The 22,089-nt window shown below is 46.2% G+C and overlaps 1 protein-coding gene across 1 annotated transcript in view; it reads right to left on the reverse strand.

The window, feature by feature from the left end:
- The window catches only part of COL5A3 (collagen type V alpha 3 chain), an 86,786-nt gene extending 65,976 nt beyond the window's left edge, over window positions 1-20,810 (reverse strand). Inside the window, exons 1-11 of the mRNA XM_044431503.1 lie at window positions 20,079-20,810; window positions 17,116-17,235; window positions 13,805-13,936; window positions 10,989-11,156; window positions 8,295-8,342; window positions 7,194-7,235; window positions 6,101-6,163; window positions 5,807-5,881; window positions 4,803-4,886; window positions 3,585-3,641; window positions 3,374-3,427 (exon numbers count right to left, since the gene is read on the reverse strand). Coding sequence (XP_044287438.1) covers window positions 3,374-3,427; window positions 3,585-3,641; window positions 4,803-4,886; window positions 5,807-5,881; window positions 6,101-6,163; window positions 7,194-7,235; window positions 8,295-8,342; window positions 10,989-11,156; window positions 13,805-13,936; window positions 17,116-17,235; window positions 20,079-20,135 — 900 coding nt within the window. The 5' untranslated portion in view covers window positions 20,136-20,810. The remainder of the gene's footprint in view (window positions 1-3,373; window positions 3,428-3,584; window positions 3,642-4,802; window positions 4,887-5,806; window positions 5,882-6,100; window positions 6,164-7,193; window positions 7,236-8,294; window positions 8,343-10,988; window positions 11,157-13,804; window positions 13,937-17,115; window positions 17,236-20,078) is intronic.
- Window positions 20,811-22,089: the final 1,279 nt, after the last annotated feature.

The following is a 22,089-nucleotide window of genomic DNA, read 5'->3' on the forward strand; positions in this document are numbered from 1 at the left end:
CAGTGGGGGTATGTTATTGTCCTCCAGGTCAACTTGAGACCCTGGATAATGTCCTGACAGACTACATTCTAAGGATATCTTGGGGGAGAGACAGACTAATTATGGGAGATTTCAGTCCCCCGGATATTAGTTGGGAGACTCACTTGGTGGTGACAGCCAGGTCACATCACTTCCTAGAAGCTATAGAGGGAGCATTTTTCACTTAGAGGGTCCGAGAGGCAACGAGGGGGGGAAACATCCTTGACTTGGTCTTGACCAGCAGAGAGGAGCTGATAGATGAAATACAGATTAAGGGAGCTCTGAATGTGAGTGATCATTCCATCCTTTGCTTTGAGATCAGGGGAATGGGGACGTGCAGCAGGTCGTGCACTAGAAGCTGGGACTTCAAGAGGGCCAACTTTGGCCAACTGAAGGCCAGACTGGGGAAAGTCTCCTGGGATAGGTTACTGGAAGGTAAGCAGGTTGAGGAGGGGTGGATGGTACTCAAAAGGGAGGTTTTGGAGGCGCAAGCCTTGACGATATCTCTAGTTAGTAAGGTGGGGAGGCGGAGGATAGTGCCGCCATGGATGCAAAAGGAGGTGGTTAGAGGGATGAGACAAAAGAGGAACCTCCGTAGGAAATGGGTACTGCGGAAAATAGACAAAAGGGTATACCGGGAGGAGGAGGCCCATTGCAGAAGGATTCTTCGCAAGGCTAAGGCTGATTACGAGCTGAGACTTGCCAAGAATATCAAGAGCAACAAAAAGGGCTTCTTTCAGCACGTAAATAGGAAGAGGAAGGGGAGACAAGTAGTGGGACCACTAAATAAGGAGGAAGGAGATCCAGTGGCTGATATGAGGGGACAGGCACAGATGCTAAACGACTATTTTACCTCTGTGTTCTCCCCAAAGCATGACGGGGGAGATCCGCATAGGAGATTAGATCAGGCCGGGGACTTAGGGGCACAGATTAGAGTCACCCCCCTAGAAATCAAGGGGCTCCTCAGGGCATTGGACATTACAAAGGTGCCAGACCCTGACGGGTTACACCTGAGAGTACTTAGAGAGTTGGTAGGGGTTCTCTCACGCCTGCTGGCCTCCATTTTTGCGGCCTTGTAGAGAACGGGTGAAGTTCCAGAGGACTGGCATCAGTGGTCCCCATTTTCAAAAAGGGTAATAGAAGGGACATGGGGAATTACAGACCTGTTAGCCTTACATCCATTGTAGGAAAAACAATGGAAAGGCTCATAATAGAGAGAGATCTAGTGATGCTAGATAGGGAAGGGAGGCTGGCAGTCACATAACACGACTTCCGCAAAAACAGGTCCTGCCAGACACACCTTGTGGAATTCTATGGCAAGGTTTCAAGATGGCTGGATGGAGGGGATGCAGTGGATGTGGTTTACCTGGATTTCAGCAAGGCCTTTGACAAAGTGCCCCATGATATCCTGGTGGAGAAACTGGTGGAGGAGTTTTGGGATACACCAAAGCACTGTCCGGTGGATTAGGGCATGGTTGACTGACCGAAAGCAGAGGGTTACCATTAGAGGGGAGTCATCTGGATGGCAGCCAGTGACAGGCGGGGTCCCCCAGGGCTCTGTCCTGGGGCCGATCCTGTTTAATCTTTTTATAAATGACATGGAAGAAGGGGTGAACAGTCTGCTGATCAAATTCGCAGACGACACTAAAACTGGAGCAGTGGCCACAACTGAGGAGCAGGTACTCCAGATCCAAAAGGATCTGGACAGACTATGGAAGTGGGCAGGAGACAATAGGATGGCGTTCAATGTGGATAAGTGCAAGGTCTTGCACTTGGGGCATAGGAATAGGTGTCATAAGTACAGGTTAGGGGACAAGTGGCTGGAGAGCAGCACTTGTGAAAGGGACCTCGGGGTGCTGCTTGACTGCAGGCTAAACATGAGTCAGCAGTGTGATGCGGTGGTCAAGAAGGCGAATGCCACCCTTGGTTGCATAGTCAGAAGTGTGGCTTCTAGATCAAGAGAGGTATTACTACCACTCTATACGACCCTGGTGCCCCTGCAACTGGAGTATTGTGCTCAGTTTTGGGCCCCTCATTACAGAAAGGATATAGCCAGATTAGAGTCAGTGCAGCACAGGGCCACAAGGTTGGTGACCGGTTTGCAGGGGATGCCGTATGAGGCGAGACTGAGGGAACTGGGTCTCTTCAGCCTGGAGAAGAGGAGACTCAGAGGGGATCTGTTGGCAACATACAGGTATGTGAGGGGATGTCACATGGGGGTGGGTAGAGACCTGTTCTCCCCTGCAGAGGAAGGCAGGATGCGCTCCAATGGAGCCCAGCTCAGGGAGTCAAGGTTCCCTTTAGATGCCGGGAAGCACTTCCTGACAGTTAGGACCCCGAGGGTGTGGAATGGGCTTCCATGGGAGGTCATTGAGGCCCCATTGGTGAGGGTGTTGAAAGATAGGCTGGATATGCACATGGTGGGCATGTCATGAGCGGAGCCGGCTGGAGCCGGGGGTCAGACTAGATGGGCCGGGAGGCCTCTTCTGACTCGCTCTGTTTCTATGTTTCTATGTTTATTTTGTTTATTCTCATTACATGATTTTTGATGAGCCAGCTAATTGCAGTAAAGACCAGCAAATTTAGAATACCTATGCAAAACTCCCAAACCACAGGCTGGTAAGTATGTCATTATGGGTTGGGGTTGGAGGGAAGAACAAGGTTGGATGGGAGGACTTCCCATCGAAGTCCGGGCTCAATTTAAGGTGTTGGTAATCACCTATAAAGCTGAGACTCTCCTCCGGGAGCCCTCAGTGAGAGACATCAGGAAGCAAAGTACCCGGAGGAGGTACTCCTCCTCTCTGCGGTGGCACCTCATCTGTGGAATGAGCTCCCCAGGGACGTCCGCCTGGCGCCATCATTATTTGTTTTTCGGCACCAGGCTAAGACCTTTTTATTCAAACAATATTTTAACAATGTTTAATATTTATTGGGTTTTAATCGTGCAGCCAGGGTGTTTCCGGGTTTTTAACTTTATTTGTATGATATATATTTATTTATTTCTGTGAGCCATCCTGAGGCTATATAGCAAGGGGACGGCATATAAAAACTTTAAATAATAAATAAATAAATAAATAAATAAATAAATAAATAAGAACGACCTATTATCCTGACAGGATGCAGGTTCAAACATTGTGGTATTGTGTGTGTGTGTATGTGTGTGTGTAAACATATTGTTAAGAACATTGAACTAGATAGAGGAATTCTAATGTGAGAGGCAAAGAAGGACTAGCTTGTTCTTCATATATGATCATCACCATCATCCCCAGAAAAAGGAGACTGGATTGTAGGTTGATGTTTTTCTACTCTGTCTCATAGGCATGCATATGTCCCCTGCTCATATTTAGGAACCAACCTGTGGTCCTGCTTCACCAGGATCTCCTTTCTGACCAGAATTCCCTGGTAGACCCTAAAAAAGCAGTATGATAAGAAAGTTTAATTCAGGATTCACCAAACATCAAGAATAGAGTTACAGCTGGCAGGCTGGATCCCTGCAATAGGGGGAAAAGCCCTCCTTTCATGGGCTTCCCTCCATCCCAGGATCTATAAGAATGTTGTGTACTCACCAGTGGCCCTGGCCGCCCTGTAAGGCCCATGGGGCCAGGAGGACCCTTCATGGAAAGCTGTGGAAGGGAAACACAACTATGACTCTCAGAGGAGTCACTTAAGCAAAACCAATGCTGATGAGATTCAGAGGAGGGAGAGAAAGGCTGCTCAGCAGGGCAGCCTGGCCCTCCCTTGAGCAGAACTAAAGGCAGGAGTAAGAGAGCAAGAGCCTTGCCTAATGTTGCAACGTGTTCCCTGCTCTCCATTCTCATGATCTCATCTCAGTCGTGCACTGAGCAGCCAGCCTAGCACCCAGAGCATGTGTCTGAGGCATGGGTCATGGCCGAGGAACCCTCTCTCAGCATCAACACTTTCAAAACAGGTATAATTCTGATTCAGCTTGTGCTAGTCAAATGACCAAAGGAAAGATGTCTTCTCATCAAGACCTAGGGGACAGCAACACAGGGGATCTAAAATAATTTTTGAAGAAAGGGATTTCTTTCCATCAGGTGCACCCTCAGTTCTTAACCTTAGTTGCGACCAGAAAAAAACAAACAAACAAAGAGCAGATCAAGTTGACAAGCAAGGAAACTAACGAGTGCGGCTTTCCTCTTCTCCTACACTTATTTTATCATTTCATACAATATCATGCAGCTTGGTTGATTCCCCTAAGTAACCCATGTGCTGATGTTGCTGATGGTGAATGATCTGTCCCTTGAATCAGGCTGCAATTTTCTGCACTTTTCCTATGAATGTGAAAATCAGGATTGTTAGGGTAAAATATGCAACCTGGAAGTTGATTGAGGTCCATTCTTGCATGGTGTATGAATGTGACTTCATACCAGGAGATCTTTTGTGATGGACTACATGAGTTTCAAGTCACTTGGAGGCCTGCAATTGTATTATTTGAATGAACAGGGAGAGGGAGAGAGAGAAACTGAAGAGACCACCACACAAAGAAATACAAAGCAGATCAACAAATGAAGCATCTAGGCCAAAGCAGGCAACCCAGTGCCTCTCTGAGTTTTGGACTCCCTGACTAGTGATGGATGTGATCACAAAGGAAGGGATTGCAGTCCAGATCATTGGAAAACCACAAGATTGTGCTCTAGGCTCAGAGATGAGCATGTTTCAAGAGAAGGAAGTTATAGAAAAGGAAAACAAGTGGCACCCAAAGAATTCAAATGCAATGATCAAGGATGTCAACACACACACACACATCTGCCCATGGTGCTTACCTTCGCCTGCTGCAAAATAGCCTGGGCTTGGGCCTCCTGAAAGGACACTGAAGGGCCTTTAGCTGAGTCACCACCAAACTGGAACTGGAAACGGATGTGAGAGGAGGTCAGTGAAGGAAAGGGGAAGCACATGAAGTTATGGCTAAACTAACCAAAACACAGGCTACAATCACCAAAGATGCTCTGCTAAAATGGCCTCTCTCTCCCCTGCAGGCAAACCACTCACCCAACCCATTTCTGGCAGCATCCTTGCTCAGCAAAATCATAAGTTAGCTCTGCACTTTGGTAGCTGGATCTCTGTTTCATTGCTTGTCAGGGAAGAGGAGAAAGGAATATCATATTTAAAGCAAAAGTGGGCCACATGCAGCCCACAACTGCAACTTCTGCCAAATCCCCAAATTTGCCACCATAACACTGAATTTGGACAGCAACATCAGCAGCATGGTGATAATTTCAATGGTAGGCTTGAACACGTTCCCCAGTGGGTTTGGGTTGAGAGGAAATAGGCCTTCAGACCCTCTGAGGCTGCCCAACTTGACTTCAAAGGATTGAAAGTTCAAGATGTTATCCTTGCTTGAGTGGATCAGTTCTTAAGGTGTGCAACTTTCCTCTTCTTAACAGATGGATGAACTATGTATTTAGCCCAACTTCACATTCTTAAAGCAAACTCTGGGAGTCACAGAAAGAGCCCATCTTCTATAGGCTAAGCCACAATTCTTGGTGTCACCTCAGTTTGGCTTCATCCCTCCAGAACCGAACCCTGGAATCCACTTCCCCTGTTGGTGCTATTTTTTTTTAACCTGAAGTTCAATCAAAATGATGTCACACACTGGAGGGGAGCTCATTTTATTTTAAATGTCAGGCAGATCAGGAAATGACATTTCTCTGGAATCTTTTTTCTAGGAACAACTTCTCTCATTTGCAGCTTTCTGAACCACTAGAAATGCCCCACTCTTCACACACACACACACACACACACACACACACACACACACGCCACCTACTGGTAACATTATCATTGTCCCAGGAGGTCCTCGCATGCCATCAGCTCCTGGAAGGCCTGGGAGTCCTGGTGGCCCCTGCATAGAAGCAACAAGAAGCCCCCTGTCAATCATTCCTGGGAAACATTAGGTGAGCAGAAAGCCACACCAAGCTGGGACTTGTCTCCCAGCACTGAGGCACACTGAAAGGGGTGCATGTCGGTGATGTGACTTCCCTGCCCCCAGCATGTCTAAGAAGATGATGAATCCCCAGACTGGAGGAGGTTGACTTTCCCTTGAACTCAGAGAATTCCTTACTCGCTCGCCAGGATCGCCCGGAAATCCTGGTGGCCCTGCCTGTCCCATTGGGCCTGTCTCACCCTGGGAAAAGATAAACAGAAAATTAAGAAAGGCATCACCCACTTGAATCCCACACTACATTCCCCTTTGAGATGGAAATAATGTAGCAGAAAACCACAAACCAACATTGCAAAACTGTGCCTGCAGCACCATGTCTGCCCCTGACACAGACTCTAGTAGGAATAAGGCGGTAAGATTTCTAGTGCTCTTGGAGCAGGACTTCAGTGTTATATATAGGTCTTTGTTCCTCCTTCTCCTGGCCAGCAGAAGCAGAATATTCAACTGGATGCAAACCTCGGACACTTATCCTGTTTCTGCAGAGCAAATACACTGATATACACAGAAGCATTCTAGGACAAAATTTTGGGTTTACTTGACAAATTGATTTGATACCCCCCTCCCTAAAAGTGCAGATTAGTATATACTAGCTAATATATCTAGTATATACTTGTTAATATATATTATATTCATTTGTTAATAAATGATGGAAGCTGAAAGGAGTCTGTAGGAGGGACACAGTTTGAACTCTAGATCTGTGGTAGACTCTTCATCCACCAGACTAAACTGGCACTTGGTTACAGGGCATCCATTCTACTCCTTAGTTGTAAAGGAGACTGGAAGAATGTCCTAGGAGGAGGCTATCTTTGTCCAGTCTAGGGATATTGCTGACCTGCTATGAGAAGGCCATATAGGAGAAGTAACTCAGGGGAAATGATGTAAAGCATCCTTGAAACCTGTAGAGCACCAATGCCAATTTCATGTGGAACCCCAGAGAGCAAACCATAAGAAGGTGGCAGAATCTACTCAGAAGCTCACAGGACACAAAGTCCCGATTTTGTTGACATGGCCCTAAACATCAGTAAGGTCTGCCATGGTGGACTTGCCACAAAAGACAACCATGATGCAAGATATCATTATTTCATAGAGAAGTGCCACAAAATTAAGTCAATAGTGGCACTGCCAGATCATGAGCACTAGGAAATCCTCTGGTGTACCTGATTAGTACCTACCAACCTTCCCTTGAAGACCCTGTATGAATTATTTCCCTTACCTGAGGACCTCGGTATCCTGGTGGCCCATAAAAAACCCTGCCCTGTAACAAAAAGATGCAAGATAGCTTTTGACACTACCGTAACAAAGAGGGTACAAAGCATCCATGAAACATATGTTTCATATATATATTACACATATATCCACACTTAGTGATATCACTTAATTACTGTTAAATATTCTTAAAACCACCTTTGTATGCCATAAAGAAGGGACACCACAAATATCCACTATTTTATCCTTCTTAAGTATAAGCCCCATAACTACTTGTGGATATCTTGAGTAGGCAGCATGCTTGTGGATATTTTCAATAAATCCCCGGAGGAAGAAAAGTCGTGGCTTAATTGCCCAAGTTCTTGCATGGTTAGGCCCACTGGGCAAGGGAGGTTCAACCTTGCTCTGCATCTGCATTATTTTATCCTGATGTCTGAGTTTTGTCTGGAAAACATGATGCACAACTGCTGATAACAACATGCATGCAATGCACAACTGTACTGTGAAAAAAAGCACATCTACTTTCTGTGGTTCTAGTGTACAAGAAGGTGAACACTTCCATGGAACTGAAGGAAAGGGTGTCAAGCCCATGGAAACATCCGTAGAAATTAAGAAGCCACAACAGTAAACAAATGTTACAACCAAAGTGAATTGTCAACAGAATACTGCCTTTGTTCTGAGCTCAGCTGCAGGGTTCAACCTCTCCCAGAGGCTCATCATCTCTGATACTGCAGGCTTCTCTACCCTGGTGCCTTCCAGATGTTTTGGACTTCCAACTGTGAACAGCCTGGGTTAGCAAGACCAATGGTCAGAAGTAGTTGAAGTTATGATCCACAAGATGTGGAGGGTACAAGGCTGGGGAAAGTTGCACTACTGAGAGTCTACCCCCCACCCCCCACATACACACACCAAGTTCCTATCACCTTCTCTGCTGGTACCTTCTCTACTGTTTGGACTTCACTAGATTTGGAGATCTGTATTTTTCCAAGGTGAACAGTGAACTGGTCTCCACCTTGGAGGCCCCCATTCAAAGATGGAATTCAGCCCTTTCCCCATCCTCTTTGATGGAGAGGCAGCAATATCAGAACACAGTGCAGATCATACTCACAGGCTCAATGATTGCGGGCTCCCCCTTCTCTCCCTTCAGGTTTGGTTCCTGGCAGAGACACAAAAGAAGCCAGTCACCGTAACAATGGCCAAGCTATATCAGGCATTCCAGTGGCAAAGCTGCCTCCTCCAATGGAAGAAAGGTGGGATTCGCGTGTCATAAATGAAAAATTCTCCCCAGAAGTGGGCAGTTCAGTGGGAAGCCTCACTGAGCAAGAACTGTTCTCCTGTCTGCTATGCAGCGGTATCAGGGTAGCAAATCTCTTTCAGCCTCTGACCAATTCTGTTTTAGAGAAGTTCTTGGGAGCAGAAGGGGAATACATTCCAGTGTGTGTGTGCAAAATACCAGAAATACCGGCATATTTATAATAATAATAATAATAATAATAATAATAATAATAATAATAATAATAATAATATTGTATGAATGAAAGCTAAAGCTGTTACTGCTAGTAGCAAAGCCTTAGGAGAGACAGTTCACCCCTTCAGAAGGGGAGGAAAAACTGCAAAAAAAAAAAAGGGGGGGGGAATCCAGCAAATGAATGACAGGCAGAAGAAATGGGACAGGGCTAGGAAAAGGGTTTGCGGCCCCCTCAGGAACTCTGGAGGGCAGCTGGGCTCCCAGGCTCAAGGTGCTGCACCCCTGAGCTACAAGCTGTGGAAGCAAACTATTAGCACCCTGAAAGAAAGATAGTGATGGGAATTGATGCTGGTTGTGTGAGATGCTGGAAAAGAAGCTTGAAAGAAGTTGAGATGCTGGACATGCACATGGTAGACATGTCATGAGTGGAGCCAGCTGGAGCCGGGGGGGGGGGGGTCAGACTAGATGGCCCAGAAGACCCCTTCTGAGAGTGAGTCAGAAGTTTCTATGTTTCTGTTTTCTGAGCTTGCTGAGTCTGAGGTCTGGCACTGGGTTGGCCTGTTGCTAATTCTTCCCTCTTCTATCAGCATCTAAATAAGACCTAAAAAAGAAAATCTGCTGTCTCACCCTTCCCAGGGCTCAAAGGAACAGTGAGTGAAGAAGGAGCCACTGAACCACTTGAAATCCTCAGGACAAAACTCTTAGAGTGCAAGGACAGGAATTCTTTAGAGCAGTGCTAGGCAACCTCTAGATGCTTTGGACTGCAGCTACTGTAATCCCTAACCATTGGTGATGCTTGCTGGAAATTCTGTGAGTTGTAGTCTGAAAGTTGCCTACAACTTCTTTCAAAGTCCCCAAAGCAGCAGGGCAGAAGAGACACAGACACACTGAGCAAAAGAAGACAGCACTCCATCCTGAGCTTCAAAGTCTAGCCTCATCGGGCAAGCCTTACAAAGCTTCCCTAAAGTACTCAGGGTTGGACTTTGGCAGGTCCACAGAATGACTGTGCCGATGCCCTCATTCTCTGGATCTGGGATGCTGAGAAGGTTTTGTAGTTAGCCTGACTCACATGGCTTGGATCACTACTGTCCCGCCCTGACCGGTGGGAGCAGTGGCCAAGATTCCATCACAAAGCCCTCGTGACCTGGTGGTGCTTGGCAGTGTCTACAGAGCTGGCAAGACAGGCGCAAAAAGAGCTGGATGAGCAGCAAGCAGTGCTTGGTGAGAGGGGTGCTTAGAAATAGGTATCTGCCTTTACTATTAGGCACGGCGGCCTCTTGGCTTCTACATGCCTCAAAAGAATAGGGTTCTCTCAGCCAGACCCCAGGGAAAAGACAGAGGTAACATTTTTTAAAAATAGCAACCAAGGCAGTTTAAACAGCTCCTCTGTAAACACATGTGGCTTTTCCTCTCTTGAAATAAGTTCTTGGGGGGAAATACTAACTCCACAGGTTTCTGGAATGATTTGGCTTGGGTTGGAGCTGGGATAGTAGAGACTGCAGTGATGCCTTCTGGCTAGAGCCCACGGCATTGCTAACATGCCTCCCGGCCATCCAAGCAGGACTTACGCAGCCATTTCAAATACGTTTTCATTTTGTCTTTATAAAGAAGGATAAATTCATCACAAAGTAACACATATACCATTTTTATTTTTTATTGTACATATATATTTTTAGTATCGCTGCTGCTGCTACTGCTGCTGCTACTACTACTACTGTTGTTGTTGTGTGTATGTGTGCAAGGGGAATAGCCAGTCAGCATCAGCACAGGGCTGGCAAAACAGAAGCAGGAGCTTGAACAGGGCAAATTCATTGGATTTTCACTCCCTGCTATGTTCCTCACACATCCCTACCAGCAAGGGAGTACCTGACACTGCTGTAGTGGAGAGGCATACAGCTCCAACACTTCTTTTCAGAGTAAGAACAAAGATATAATCTGCCAGAACATTTATTTATTTAAAACATTTTTATGCCGCCCCCATCGCAACGAAGCCTTGGGGTGGCTCACAACAGAAACAAATACATAAATACATAAAAACATCAGGATAAATATGGACTCTTCTCATTCTGGCAAGTGAATGAGGTAATAATGAGACTTTCAAGTTTTACCATTCTTTCTGACAAGCAAGCATAACTGTCTGGATTTCTAAATAAAAGCCAAAAAGTTCCATTTCAGCTGGCTTAACTTCTTTCCTTATAGTTCAGTGTGTTCCTAGGCAGTCCAGAGAAAATGCCGCTAAGTTTAATGGAGCTTAATCACAGATAAGAGTTTTTTTCTAAAGCCCCATCAGGCTGCTGAGCCAACTTCACAAGTAGTGTCTCTATAGTTCATTACCTTGGAGAGTCTGAGAGTGTCTTCAATGTGCTCAGCTGGATCGTACCGCTCCTCCTCCCTGCGGTCACTTCGGTCATAGTAATCCTCATAGTCCCTGGTTCTGTAGTCAGGTCTCTCATCATATGCTTGAAAAGTGCCATTGGCATCCAGGTCTTCTCCAAAAAGGTCCTATCAGGAGGGGAGAAATGAAGCACACCAGAGATGACCTGTGTGCTCTGACTTGTGGGCTTCTTTGTGCACTCCCCACTGGACCCATTTTCCTTCCCCACCCACAATTATTACAGTCCATGAACAAAAAGAGATTTTGAGCATCCAATCTTCTGAGGATTAGCATGCACATGCATCCGCACAAAAATACACACATTATGATGCATATACATGATTCTGCATGGGAGCCAGTCTCAGGCTTCCATGCTCCCCTCCCATGCATACAATGTTTAGGGTGACCCATGTATACATTTGCTGCATCCAGCGCATAACCCCATAGTGGGAAGATCATCTGTAAAGTGACAAGCACATTTATGTAATTACAATTTTAAGACTTGAATAAAATGCATAAATTCTTGCAAAATGTTCTGAGCATGGTGCGGTAGCATGCAGAAACGCAAGTCTCACTCAAGTGTAGGAGGTCTTGGCAAATGCACATGGCAGGTCTGGGAACCAGTCTGAAGGGCAAGCAAAGAAGCTGTGGCATCTGTGTGTGAGTGTGAATGTGAGTGTGCGCTTTAAATCTATAGAATGTAAATTGAGGTTAACAGTTAAGAGAAAATGTCATTTGTTTCTTTCCTCTCAGACAGCAGCAGTTTTCTCCCACATTAATTTCTACAGTAAGTCATGTTTGCATTGCCAGTCCATGAGGATTAAACTGCTGCTGCTCTTTTTTGTTTTACCCCCATGCCGAGAAAGAAAATTAACCGTTACCCCTCCCTTCCTTGCATTGAATAAGAGAACAGAGAAAAATGCTGCCTTTGAAAAGGAAGCATTGCCCAATTATTTTTGTTCTAGACAGTGGTGGTTACACTCTCTACCCTAGAACTGCCCACATCATCTCTTTCAATTATCCCAAGGGAAACTGCAGTAAACTTCTGCTGGATTTTCCCAGCCATTATTTAGTCACTGAACTGCTGTGGGTAACATGCAAAGCCCACTGCAGTGGGGACATGTCCAACTAGAGTTCCAGCAATGAGGCACTGTTGGGCTGCCAGTTAAAGCATATTCTGTAAGATCTGGTTGTTTCTGCATGCTGTCAAGTCTCCTCTGACTTATGGCAACTCTATGAATGAAAGCCCTCCAAAACATCCTGTCCATGACAACCCAGCTCAGCTCTTGTAAATTTAAAGCTTCAGCATCCTTTATGAAGGCCTTCTATCCCATATTTGGAAGACCTCTTTAGCAATAAAATCAAGAGTAGTTGTGGAATCTGCTTTGGAGCTTCTGTTCTTTTTCAAGGAAAGGTTGGTTCACTGTCATGGATGCCACATGATGAGTGAACACAAGCTACAGCACTGACTGCCGAGTCTTATTGTGGGAAAAAGATCAATCCCCTACTTGGCATGGAGCACACAGAAGCTGGAGACAGACCTTTCCCCCCTCTGGAATTCACAGTCACTGTGCCGCACATGGGAGCTGACCTGTGTGGGACCCTGGCATTTCCAAATGGAGGTGAGCTATCACATATCTGATTTTTTTGATAGGATGGGAGGTCTATTTATTTGATTTCTGTGTAAGGATTATATATTAATTTTGGCATTTGTACCTAGTATGCATTTTAGAAAGTAATTAGGAAAATTTTAGGTAAGTACTGTTTTTGTGCTATTTTCATTCTGTACGCTAGGGCCTGCGGCTAATGCAAATAAAGGCTCAATGAATGAACCTGTCTGAATGTTCCTGCATCAAGCCATCCCTGCATGTTGTGTGCCAAGAAAAAGGGAAGGGCTAGAATAGGGCCGGAGAACTTTCCATTCTGAGTTCTCTCATGGATAACCTTCCCGGGGTCACATAGCAGCTGCACGTGGAGTCAAAGCTGCGTCCACACTGCATTCATCCACATCCATATACATACACACCACCATTCTCACATGTAAACACCCCATTCATACCAACACATACTCACCCATTCCTACACGTACTGGAGTTAAGCTTGAAAAAGACACCTACTGGGGCTAACAGGGTTTGGATTTGTTTTAAAGTTTGCAGTAATCATTGCATGGGGGTCCCTGTTTTCAGGAAGCAGGGCTGCAGCACATGAGCAAGGGAAGGCTACCCTTGCCAGCTGTGGCCCTTGCCTATCTCTCTGGGCAGTGCAATTAGGGTAGAAAAAAGCCTCCCATCAGCTTCAGCCCTAACTACCGCAGGGGTGCAACTGAATTCATGCTGTTTGGAGAGGCCCTGTAGGCTGCAACCAGCCAACTGGCTGCCAGTCCCGTCCCATCCCCACCCCCATTGCCCACCAGCCCTACTTGGAAGATTCCCTCTCCCAGACAGGCTAGGTCTCCATGCATCTATAGGTCTGTTTTTTTTTTAAGGAAAAATACAACAAAACAAAAACAATGAGAGTTTTCAAATGTGAGAACATCCATCTGCATTTTAAAGCAGTAAAGCAAGTGGAAGGCTGGACCAGATGCCTTTTCTGAATGCATCGGTCAGCTTCTCCATAGATCTGATGTGTCCTGGTGCCAGAAGTTCCCATCTGTCAACTTCACCCATCCCATCACAGCCGATCATGAGCTGCAAGGTCCAGGCTTTCTCCAGAGGGAGAGCTTCTTGCCCCAGAGAGTCCAGCTCAGCCACACCCCCCACTACCCAAGTCCTCCTACCTCATAGTTGTCCGTGAGGTTCAAGCTGACCATGACTGTGGTGGCAGCCGTGCCTCCAGGCTCAGCATTGGGACTCTCCTCCCAGAATTCGGAGGCCGCCTTTGTAGGAGTTGCTTGAGTTGCAGTCTCATACTTGTGAGGGTGGCAGAGAGGAAAGAAGATATCAAAGAGAAGATTTCATGGATTAGGGTGTTATCTATTGGCCCTTAAGGCTGGCAGTGGGCACATGGAGCTGTACACAGACCAGGGGTTAGAAATATGCCAGCAGCCAAAAAGCCAGCCAAGGTAGCCACTGGACCAAGGAAATTCCAGGTCAGAGTGCTCTGAGATTTGAGGAGCATGAACCAGGCTTGCCTCTGAGTCCAAGAGATTCTGTGGAGACTAAAAGGTAAAAATATATAGCTTTAACATTGATGATTTCCTTGTGGGGTCAGCCATTATTCAGGGGATGGAGGTTGAAAGTGAATGAGGGATCAGGGTGCAAAGTTTGGTAGAGAGCAATCCCTTGGCAGGTCAAGGGAAGATGCAAGCTGGGCCAGAAGCCCCTTGTGGGAAGCACAGATGAGCACCGAAGCAGATGAACAAGCCAAACATAAAACAGCCTGCTCCTTCATTGATTTTATGCAAGCTGCTCTGGGAGACTTTTCAGCTGAAGGACCAGGTTTTAAAAATGCTACAAATAAAGGGATGAATGGACACATGAGAGGATGGGAACTTGATGAAGTAGGAGGAAAGGAACACAAGGGAAAGAAAGGCAGCAAAACTTGAGAACACTATTTCGGAAGTGCAAGCCGTCATTTATATTCCCTTTGTTTGCAATTTCATGAGTTTAGTCATTACAAGCAAGAGTGTTTATATCTCAGGTCCTTAGAAGGCACAAGAAAAGCCAAACAAATGCTTAAAAATGCACTGCTGTTTTTAAATTTTAATCTCAAGTATATCCTAGCCTAGGCCTTCTCATCCTTGCCCTCTTCCATTTTACTACTTAATTTTTCTCTGCCCACAACCAAATTTTGTCTTGATGGGCCCCTAAAACATAACCACTTAGAAACATAGAAACAGAGTGTGTCAGAAGGGGTCTCCCGGGCCATCTAGTCTGACCTCCAGCACCAGCCGGCTCCACTCACGACATGCCCACCATGAGCATGTCACTTCCATCTCCTTAGTTTTGGGACAAGCCACATGACAGTGCTCATAATTCCAGTGGAGCAGCCAAGTCAGATGACAGTGTCATAAATCTGTATGAGCAACTTCTTGTTTAGAATGAGCTGATTTTGGAAGGGGGAACAGATCTGGTGGGTGCTCCACCAGACTTGTGAGCCTCAGGATGTGACAGGATGTGGCAGGGTGTGTGTGTGTGTGTGTGCATGGGCGTGCATGCATGTGCACATGCACGTGCACATACCACAGCCTTTGCAGGACCAGTTGACTAAACTAAGATCCACCCAAAGATTCAACTGTGCTGACCACACTGCCTTAAATATATGTAGGTCGACAGAGATGGATGATTGACTAAATGGACCCTATCACTGTTTGTGTGACCAGTTCCATAGAGGATTCCATTCCTAGACCAGGGCTTGGGGAATGAAGAGAGATGTTGTGCCAACATCGGGGCAAACAACCAAGGCCAGGTGGGTGACAGTTCCTCCCTGGGAAGGGGAAGAGAAAGAGATGCTTTTCCAGCTCTGAGCAGCCCAGCAGCTGGAGTTTGGATCCCAGAGGGAGGAAGTCCGCCAACTGCTCCATTTGGCAGGGCAGCAGTTCCTTCTGGCCAAGTAAAGAATGACTCACTAGCAGGATGAGCTCAGTATCCCCCTGACCCATATTTCACAAGTTTCTGGATACTGCCCTGACTTGAAAGGGCCAGTAGTGGGAGGAAGAAGGGAGGGCAGAGGGCAGAAAGGAAAAACAATGCCTGTGGAAAGATATATACCCAAGTCATAAAATTTGGGTGGAGGGGAACAAAGAAGGAAATATGATCTAAATAATGCATTGGCTGAAGGGAAAGGGAAGTTGATCAATACTTGGATGGCAAAACATAGGCATAGTAGCCTCTCCAGTGTAGTATCATCCCAAGTTTCAAGCCATGTACTTATACAGTCGCCATGGTCCTGGTTGCTGATAGCATGACCTCCATGCCCCCAAACTTATTTGGTTTCACTAGCACCTCATTTTCTCAACCTCAGGGTAGCTATATTTTGTCCTTTTCCCATCCACTAGACCACAGGCTTCTCTTTTCCTAAGATCAGAAAAATCCGAAACCTTTGGTGGGAAATGTGACCTGAAAAGTATTGGCAAGTTACTTTGCATCTTTCTTTTAAATGCAAAGTAGGTTCCATGATTTACACGCTAATTTATTCTGAGTGAAGAATGAGTGAAGATATGTTGTCAGGGATCTTTGACTTTCTCCAGCTCACCTCACCCTTCCCTTGAATTTATATATTTTTTAAAGTTAACCCAGCAAGAGGCAATTGAAAATGAAACCATTCCAAAGGCTAACAAACTGGGCAGGAGAGAAACAAATAGGAAGTAGGATAAAAACTCTGTGGTTTCTTTGCTCATTTACAATACAATTCATGGCTTAAGCAATCAACAATGGTTAGCATAAACCATATCTTAGGATTATGTGCAAACACAACCATTATTTAAAATACCAGAGCCTGAAGTGCTCCCTTTCTTCTTCTTTTTTTTTTTTTAGTCTACATGCTGAATGTCATGACTGATCAAGCCTGCCCTGCTCAGGGCCATCACATCAAGATGAAAGCAGACATTAACTCTGCGTAATCCTTCTCTGAGATTTACCAAGCAGCTACTCTGCCCTGGCTGCTGAGGTTACTAGGTTAATTGAGCTAATCAAGCTGACTGGTTCATCTGGTTGAAAATTACCAGCAACTGAACATCAGGATGGGATATGAAGATGATATGACCTGGTGGCGAAACTATGAGAAGTTGCTCTCTGGCATGACAACTCACCTGTGTCTGCAGAAGAGGCCTTGGCACCAGTGGGAATTACAGTTCTCCTAGAACCCATAATGGCCACCCCTGCAACACACACACACAATTCCAGGCCAGACAGAAGCTGTTGAGCAGGGTTCCCACAGCCACCCCCAAAGAGTAGCAAACTGGCAGCCATGCAGTGGCAAGCAGGAGACAGGCACTTCTGCCTGAAGAACCACTTGTGATAAAGCAGGAGGAAAAGCTGCAGATTAGGTTGCTCTGGCAGGACACATAAGTTAGGCAGGCAGCAAGTTAAGGCCAGCAAAGGCTGTGAGCAATTAGGCCAACAGAGGGCAGTTAGTTGCACTCTGTACCTGGCCGGGGGCTGGAGTGGGTGAGGGCATCTCAGGCAACTCCTTGTTCCTCTTCTTCTTGCCTCTACCTCTCTTCTTGCCCTTGCCCTTCCCCTTCTTGCCCCTCCTGCGGGGAATATTCTGCACAGGATGGGTGGGGATAGGACAGAAGAAGAGGAGGAAACAAAGACAGAGAGAGAGTGAGAGAGAGAGAGCAGGCACTTGAGAAAGAAGACCAGCAGAGACCATCCCCACAGAAGACCAACAGAGACCATCCCCACAGAAGACCAACAGAGACCATTCCCACAGAAGACCAACAGAGACCACCCCCATGCCCAGCCACCAGGAACCCATTCCCAAGAGTCCAATGAGCAGAGAAGAAACAAGGCACCAACCGCTTCTGGGAGCTGCACATAGAAGAGACCCTTCACCCAACAGATTTGTCCTGATCTGGGGCCAGGATACTTTTCTGGAGAAGACTGGCTTGATCCACTGGCAATGCATACAGAGCCTTTCTGCTAAAGTTCCCACACTCTGTCTCCAGTTCCATTATTGCCAGGCCTTTGGGATCAGTCCCAGTCTGCCCCTTACCTGTTTGCTGGTTGTCCAAAAGGCTACATAACCTGAACCAAACCCATTTCTTCCATCCACTCCCAAGAAAACAATTCAGACTCTTTCTCTCTCTCTCTCTCTCTCTCTCTCTCTCTCTCTCTTCCTCTCTCTCTCTGGCCCTTTCTGCTGTGGATTCATCATCAGAGATACTCAGGTTTCCATTTGTAGCCTTGCATTCCAGCACAGGATCCAGCTAAGGCAGCCCAATAGTGGTGCTCCAGTTCTTCAGTTCTAATTGCTGTGGGGCAATGCATGCCATTCTGGCTGCAATGGAAAGTTTCCTCCCCTTGAAGTCAGAAAGTTCTGCATGGTTTGTCTGACATTGCAAACTCTACTGCCTCATCTCCAGGTCAGGTTCACACCTTCTCACATCACAGTTACCTTAGGAGGTAAAACTGCATGAATCCTTCAGTCTCCATTTATACTTACTGGCATGGAGGCCTCAAGATGACCATCACAATTTATATAGTTTCTAACCAAAATGCCACCACATAATATATGGGTGCACAACTTATTCCACCAAAGAGCCAAATTCCATGTCAGAGAAGCAATCAGGAACCATGTTCCAGAGGTGAGAAGGGCTGAAGTAAAAAAAGATGCCCTCTGCCAAAACAAAAACAAAAAAAACACGCAAAAAATACACAAAAACACACACACAAAAACAAAAAACAGTACAGACAGTCCCCAAGTTATGAACTACCTGCACTTATGAAACAAACTGCCATAAAGCCTATTAATTTTTTAAAATGCTACAGAAAATCATCACCAAAAAAGAGGAAGTGGAAGGGGAGAGTGGGAGGGCATCCAAAGCATCACCCCAGAGAGAAGTGGGGGAAGCAAAAGGGGAGAGGGGGAGGCCTCCAAAACATGCCTTCCTTCCTTGCCACTCCGGAGAGGGAAATCTCTCCAGCATTTTGATGCTGCAAAGAGGATGCACTGGTGAGTTTGGGTGAGGGTGGGGGCTAGAGACATTATTAGAGTTTTTCCACTTTCACATGGGTCCTGTACCCCTAACCTCCACGAATGTGGGGGGGCTGACTACATGTGATCTGACTTACATGCAAATTTGTCTTAAAGATGAATTTTTGTTTTCTTGGGAAACAAACTCATTCATAACATGGGAACTGCCTGTACATTCTAGCTTACAGCTTTTAGAATGTAAGGAAAAATACCTGTACAAAAGCTTGGAAACCACCAAATGTCTGGGGGAAACAGGGGAAGTTCAGTGGAAGGGGTGTGGTGGCCATCTGAAGATTGGGACCCCCAATGGGCTACATTTGGCCCCTCATCCTGAGGTTCTGCACCCCTAATATAAGAATTCCTCCAGTATCAAAGCATCATATTCTGGGAAATTTCCTTGCCATTCTATAATATATATAATATGTGGGAGAGAAGAAATGAATATGTGGGGGACACATCAGAGGTCCCCATGTGAGGTAGGCTGGACTCCAGTTTTCTCTGGGCCCTGGGGAAGTGCAGAATGGACCAGACTCAGCACTTCCATCACAGATCAGAACATTCCTAAGGGTATTTTAACACATTGGGAAATAGGTAATAACCATCCTCACAAGAAAATTGTTTTATGATATACTAAGTGGCAATCCAAATGTGGTTCATCTGCAGAACCAGGACAAGGTATTCCATGGCATTCCTTTGTAACTTGAATATGGCAGGAGAGGGGTGGGAAAGAGTGATGGCAACGGTGCTTCCTCACCACCCATCCCACAGCCTATTTTCTCTACTCCATATAACTGAATGGAGGGAAGGGACTGCAAGACTGGTAGGAAAGGATGGGTTCATTGCCTTCACTTAGGTAGAATAAGGAAAAGAGTGCAAATTGGGGGAAACTGTGTGTATATGGAAAATTGCGTTCCTTGATTAGAGTTTTTCCTATTAGTCTACCAGCCCTGAAATTCAGCTACTCCTGGGAGTAGCCACTGTGCCTGTTGAACCAGCACTTTCCAAGTGGCAGGTCAATGATCATTCACCCAGCAACCCCACTAGGGTCCACAAGGCAGTAGAACATGAAAGGTTCAAATGCCTGAAATACTGTCCTAGCAACCTTTGATCCACCTTCATCAAATCTCAGCTCCATAAATGGGGCAGGTTGTGGGGGGAAAGAGACAGTCATTTGGACCAGAAGGAGTCCTTCCTCTTTAAGAACATGGTGGTGGTGTAATCCCACAGTCCTGAGCAGTCCGAATTAGCCATAGGATAACTCCATTGTCAGGGAAGGCTTCCTTCACTGGCTAGGCTAGTGTAAGGGGATACAGGGCTTGGATCTGGGGGCCAAGATGCTCATCCCAGGGTCGCCAGCAATCACCAAGGGATGGAAGATGGCTCCTAGCAGCTCTCATCATTTGGTTTCCTACCTCTTCGAGATCCTGGGCATGCAGCTTGTAGGCAAGCTGCTTGTCGCAATCAGGCATGTAGAGCTGGCAGTAGTGGGCGGCAGCAGCTGGGTCCGGCACAATGAACAGCTGCTGCAGGTCACCCTGAAGGGAAGAAGAAGAAGAGAGGGCTCAGTGCACAGCCAGTCAGGACTTTTGACCAGGTGCGCATGCACATGCATGCATCTACACACACATTCGTGTGGGGGGAAACGAGCACTGTTGTGTCTATATGTTTTCAGGGCAGGTATCTTTACAGGTGTGCACATGTATGTATGAGTCCAGAGTGTGGAGGAAGACTGCGGAAGTCCATAAGAAAAATTGGACCTCCCCCTATAACAGGAATGGTAATTGGTAGGGTTCCAGATGTTTTGGCCCGCAGCTGCCATCATCCTTCACCACTGGCTATGCTAGGTAGGGCTGATGGGAGCTATTGTCTGGAAGGCCATAATTTGTCTGCTCCTGTTCTATACCATATTGATATATGATACTTGCTTCACATGCTCAAAGTCCTTCCCATGTCTTCTCTTGGAAATCCCTTCAACAGGGATGGGCAACTTGCAGTCCTTGGCCATGCTGGCTGGGGCTGCTGGGATATGTAGTCCCACAGCATCTGGGAAGCCAAACATTTCCCACCCTCCCTTAAAACAACCTTGCAGAACTATTGCCCATCCAGTACAAATTGGGCAGCAGGGTGTGAAAAGAGGACCTTGCTGTTTACTGAAGACCAACCTAACAGTCCGTGCTCTTACTCACTGCATCATCTGTCAAGAGGAAGGCGCCCTTTCTTCCTACCATGAGCAGGATTAGAACTCATCAGTCCCAAGGAATATGCAAATTTAGCAGCTGCCCTTCACAGACTCTTAATTGTTTTATTAGCTCCTCATTCAATTTTTAATTAGCCCTGTCCAGCTAACTGGGCAAGCCAGCCAATCAATCCCTGCTTTACTATATGTGGATGATGCTGTAATTCTGTCATTTGCACAACTGGGACTTAGAAAAGCCCTTTGGGCTTTTTCTCTATTGTACTGAGTAGCAGCTCAGAACAAGCTACTAAAATCTGAAAATTCTTGTCTTTTCCAAAAGGTTTGCTCAACATCAGTAGCAGATTAATGACTACAACTTAGAGCATGTCAGGCTATGTCAATATCTAAGAGTAGCATTCCAGGCTTCTGGGTTATGCAGTCTGCATATGTTTTGGGGAATGCTCAAAGCTCTGCTGCCTCTGTACTTACATTATACTTACATTTTTTTCCCTAAAAGTAGTTCACTCATACCATCTTGCAATAAAAGTCTTCCAGTGCAAGGTACTGTCTCAAATGATATATAGATTACAATCGCCCATGTACAAAGACTTCCATCCCCTGGGAACAGTTCATACAGTCCATGTTCCTCTGTTCATCTCAAGGCAGGGACTTCATCCAGTGAGCCAGGATGCAGGGTCTGGTAAACACTGAACTTCTGTATTATTCTCTGTTAGAGCAGGAACTCCAAGGCCCTGGTTGGCCCTTAGCCCAGCCTTGGCCTGAAGCTCTGTGTACATCCATCCACATCCATTCAAGCCAGGTCTTGGACGCATCCAACTCTTCTATTTGCCTGACTATAGATCCCACTCCTCAATGGTCTGGTATGGATGGCACAACGACAAACCCATCTGCTAGCCACTCTAAGATTTGCTACTTTGTAATCCTGCTGCAGAGAGCAAGCCTTCAGATGACACAGAATGCGGCATGCAGGCACTGAAGAAGCCTGGAATCTGTGGAGGTCTGTGGAACTGGAAGGCCTGCAGACTTGGATGCTGGCAATAAAGGGTGTTAGACCAGCCTCCTTGTTCTTTCTGTTTATTGCCTGGGACAGAATGCCAGCAACAGTCTAGTCCAAACTATTATGACTGCACATGTGCAGAAACACACATTCAGCTGCAGCTGGACATGCCCACACTCCCCCAGTGAGCCTTTGCGATCTCAGCCAGCTCTGGTGCACAAAGAACATT

This window comes from Varanus komodoensis, unplaced genomic scaffold, assembly GCF_004798865.1.
Source record: "Varanus komodoensis strain SLA01 unplaced genomic scaffold, ASM479886v1 scaffold22, whole genome shotgun sequence".
NCBI lineage: Eukaryota > Metazoa > Chordata > Lepidosauria > Squamata > Varanidae > Varanus > Varanus komodoensis.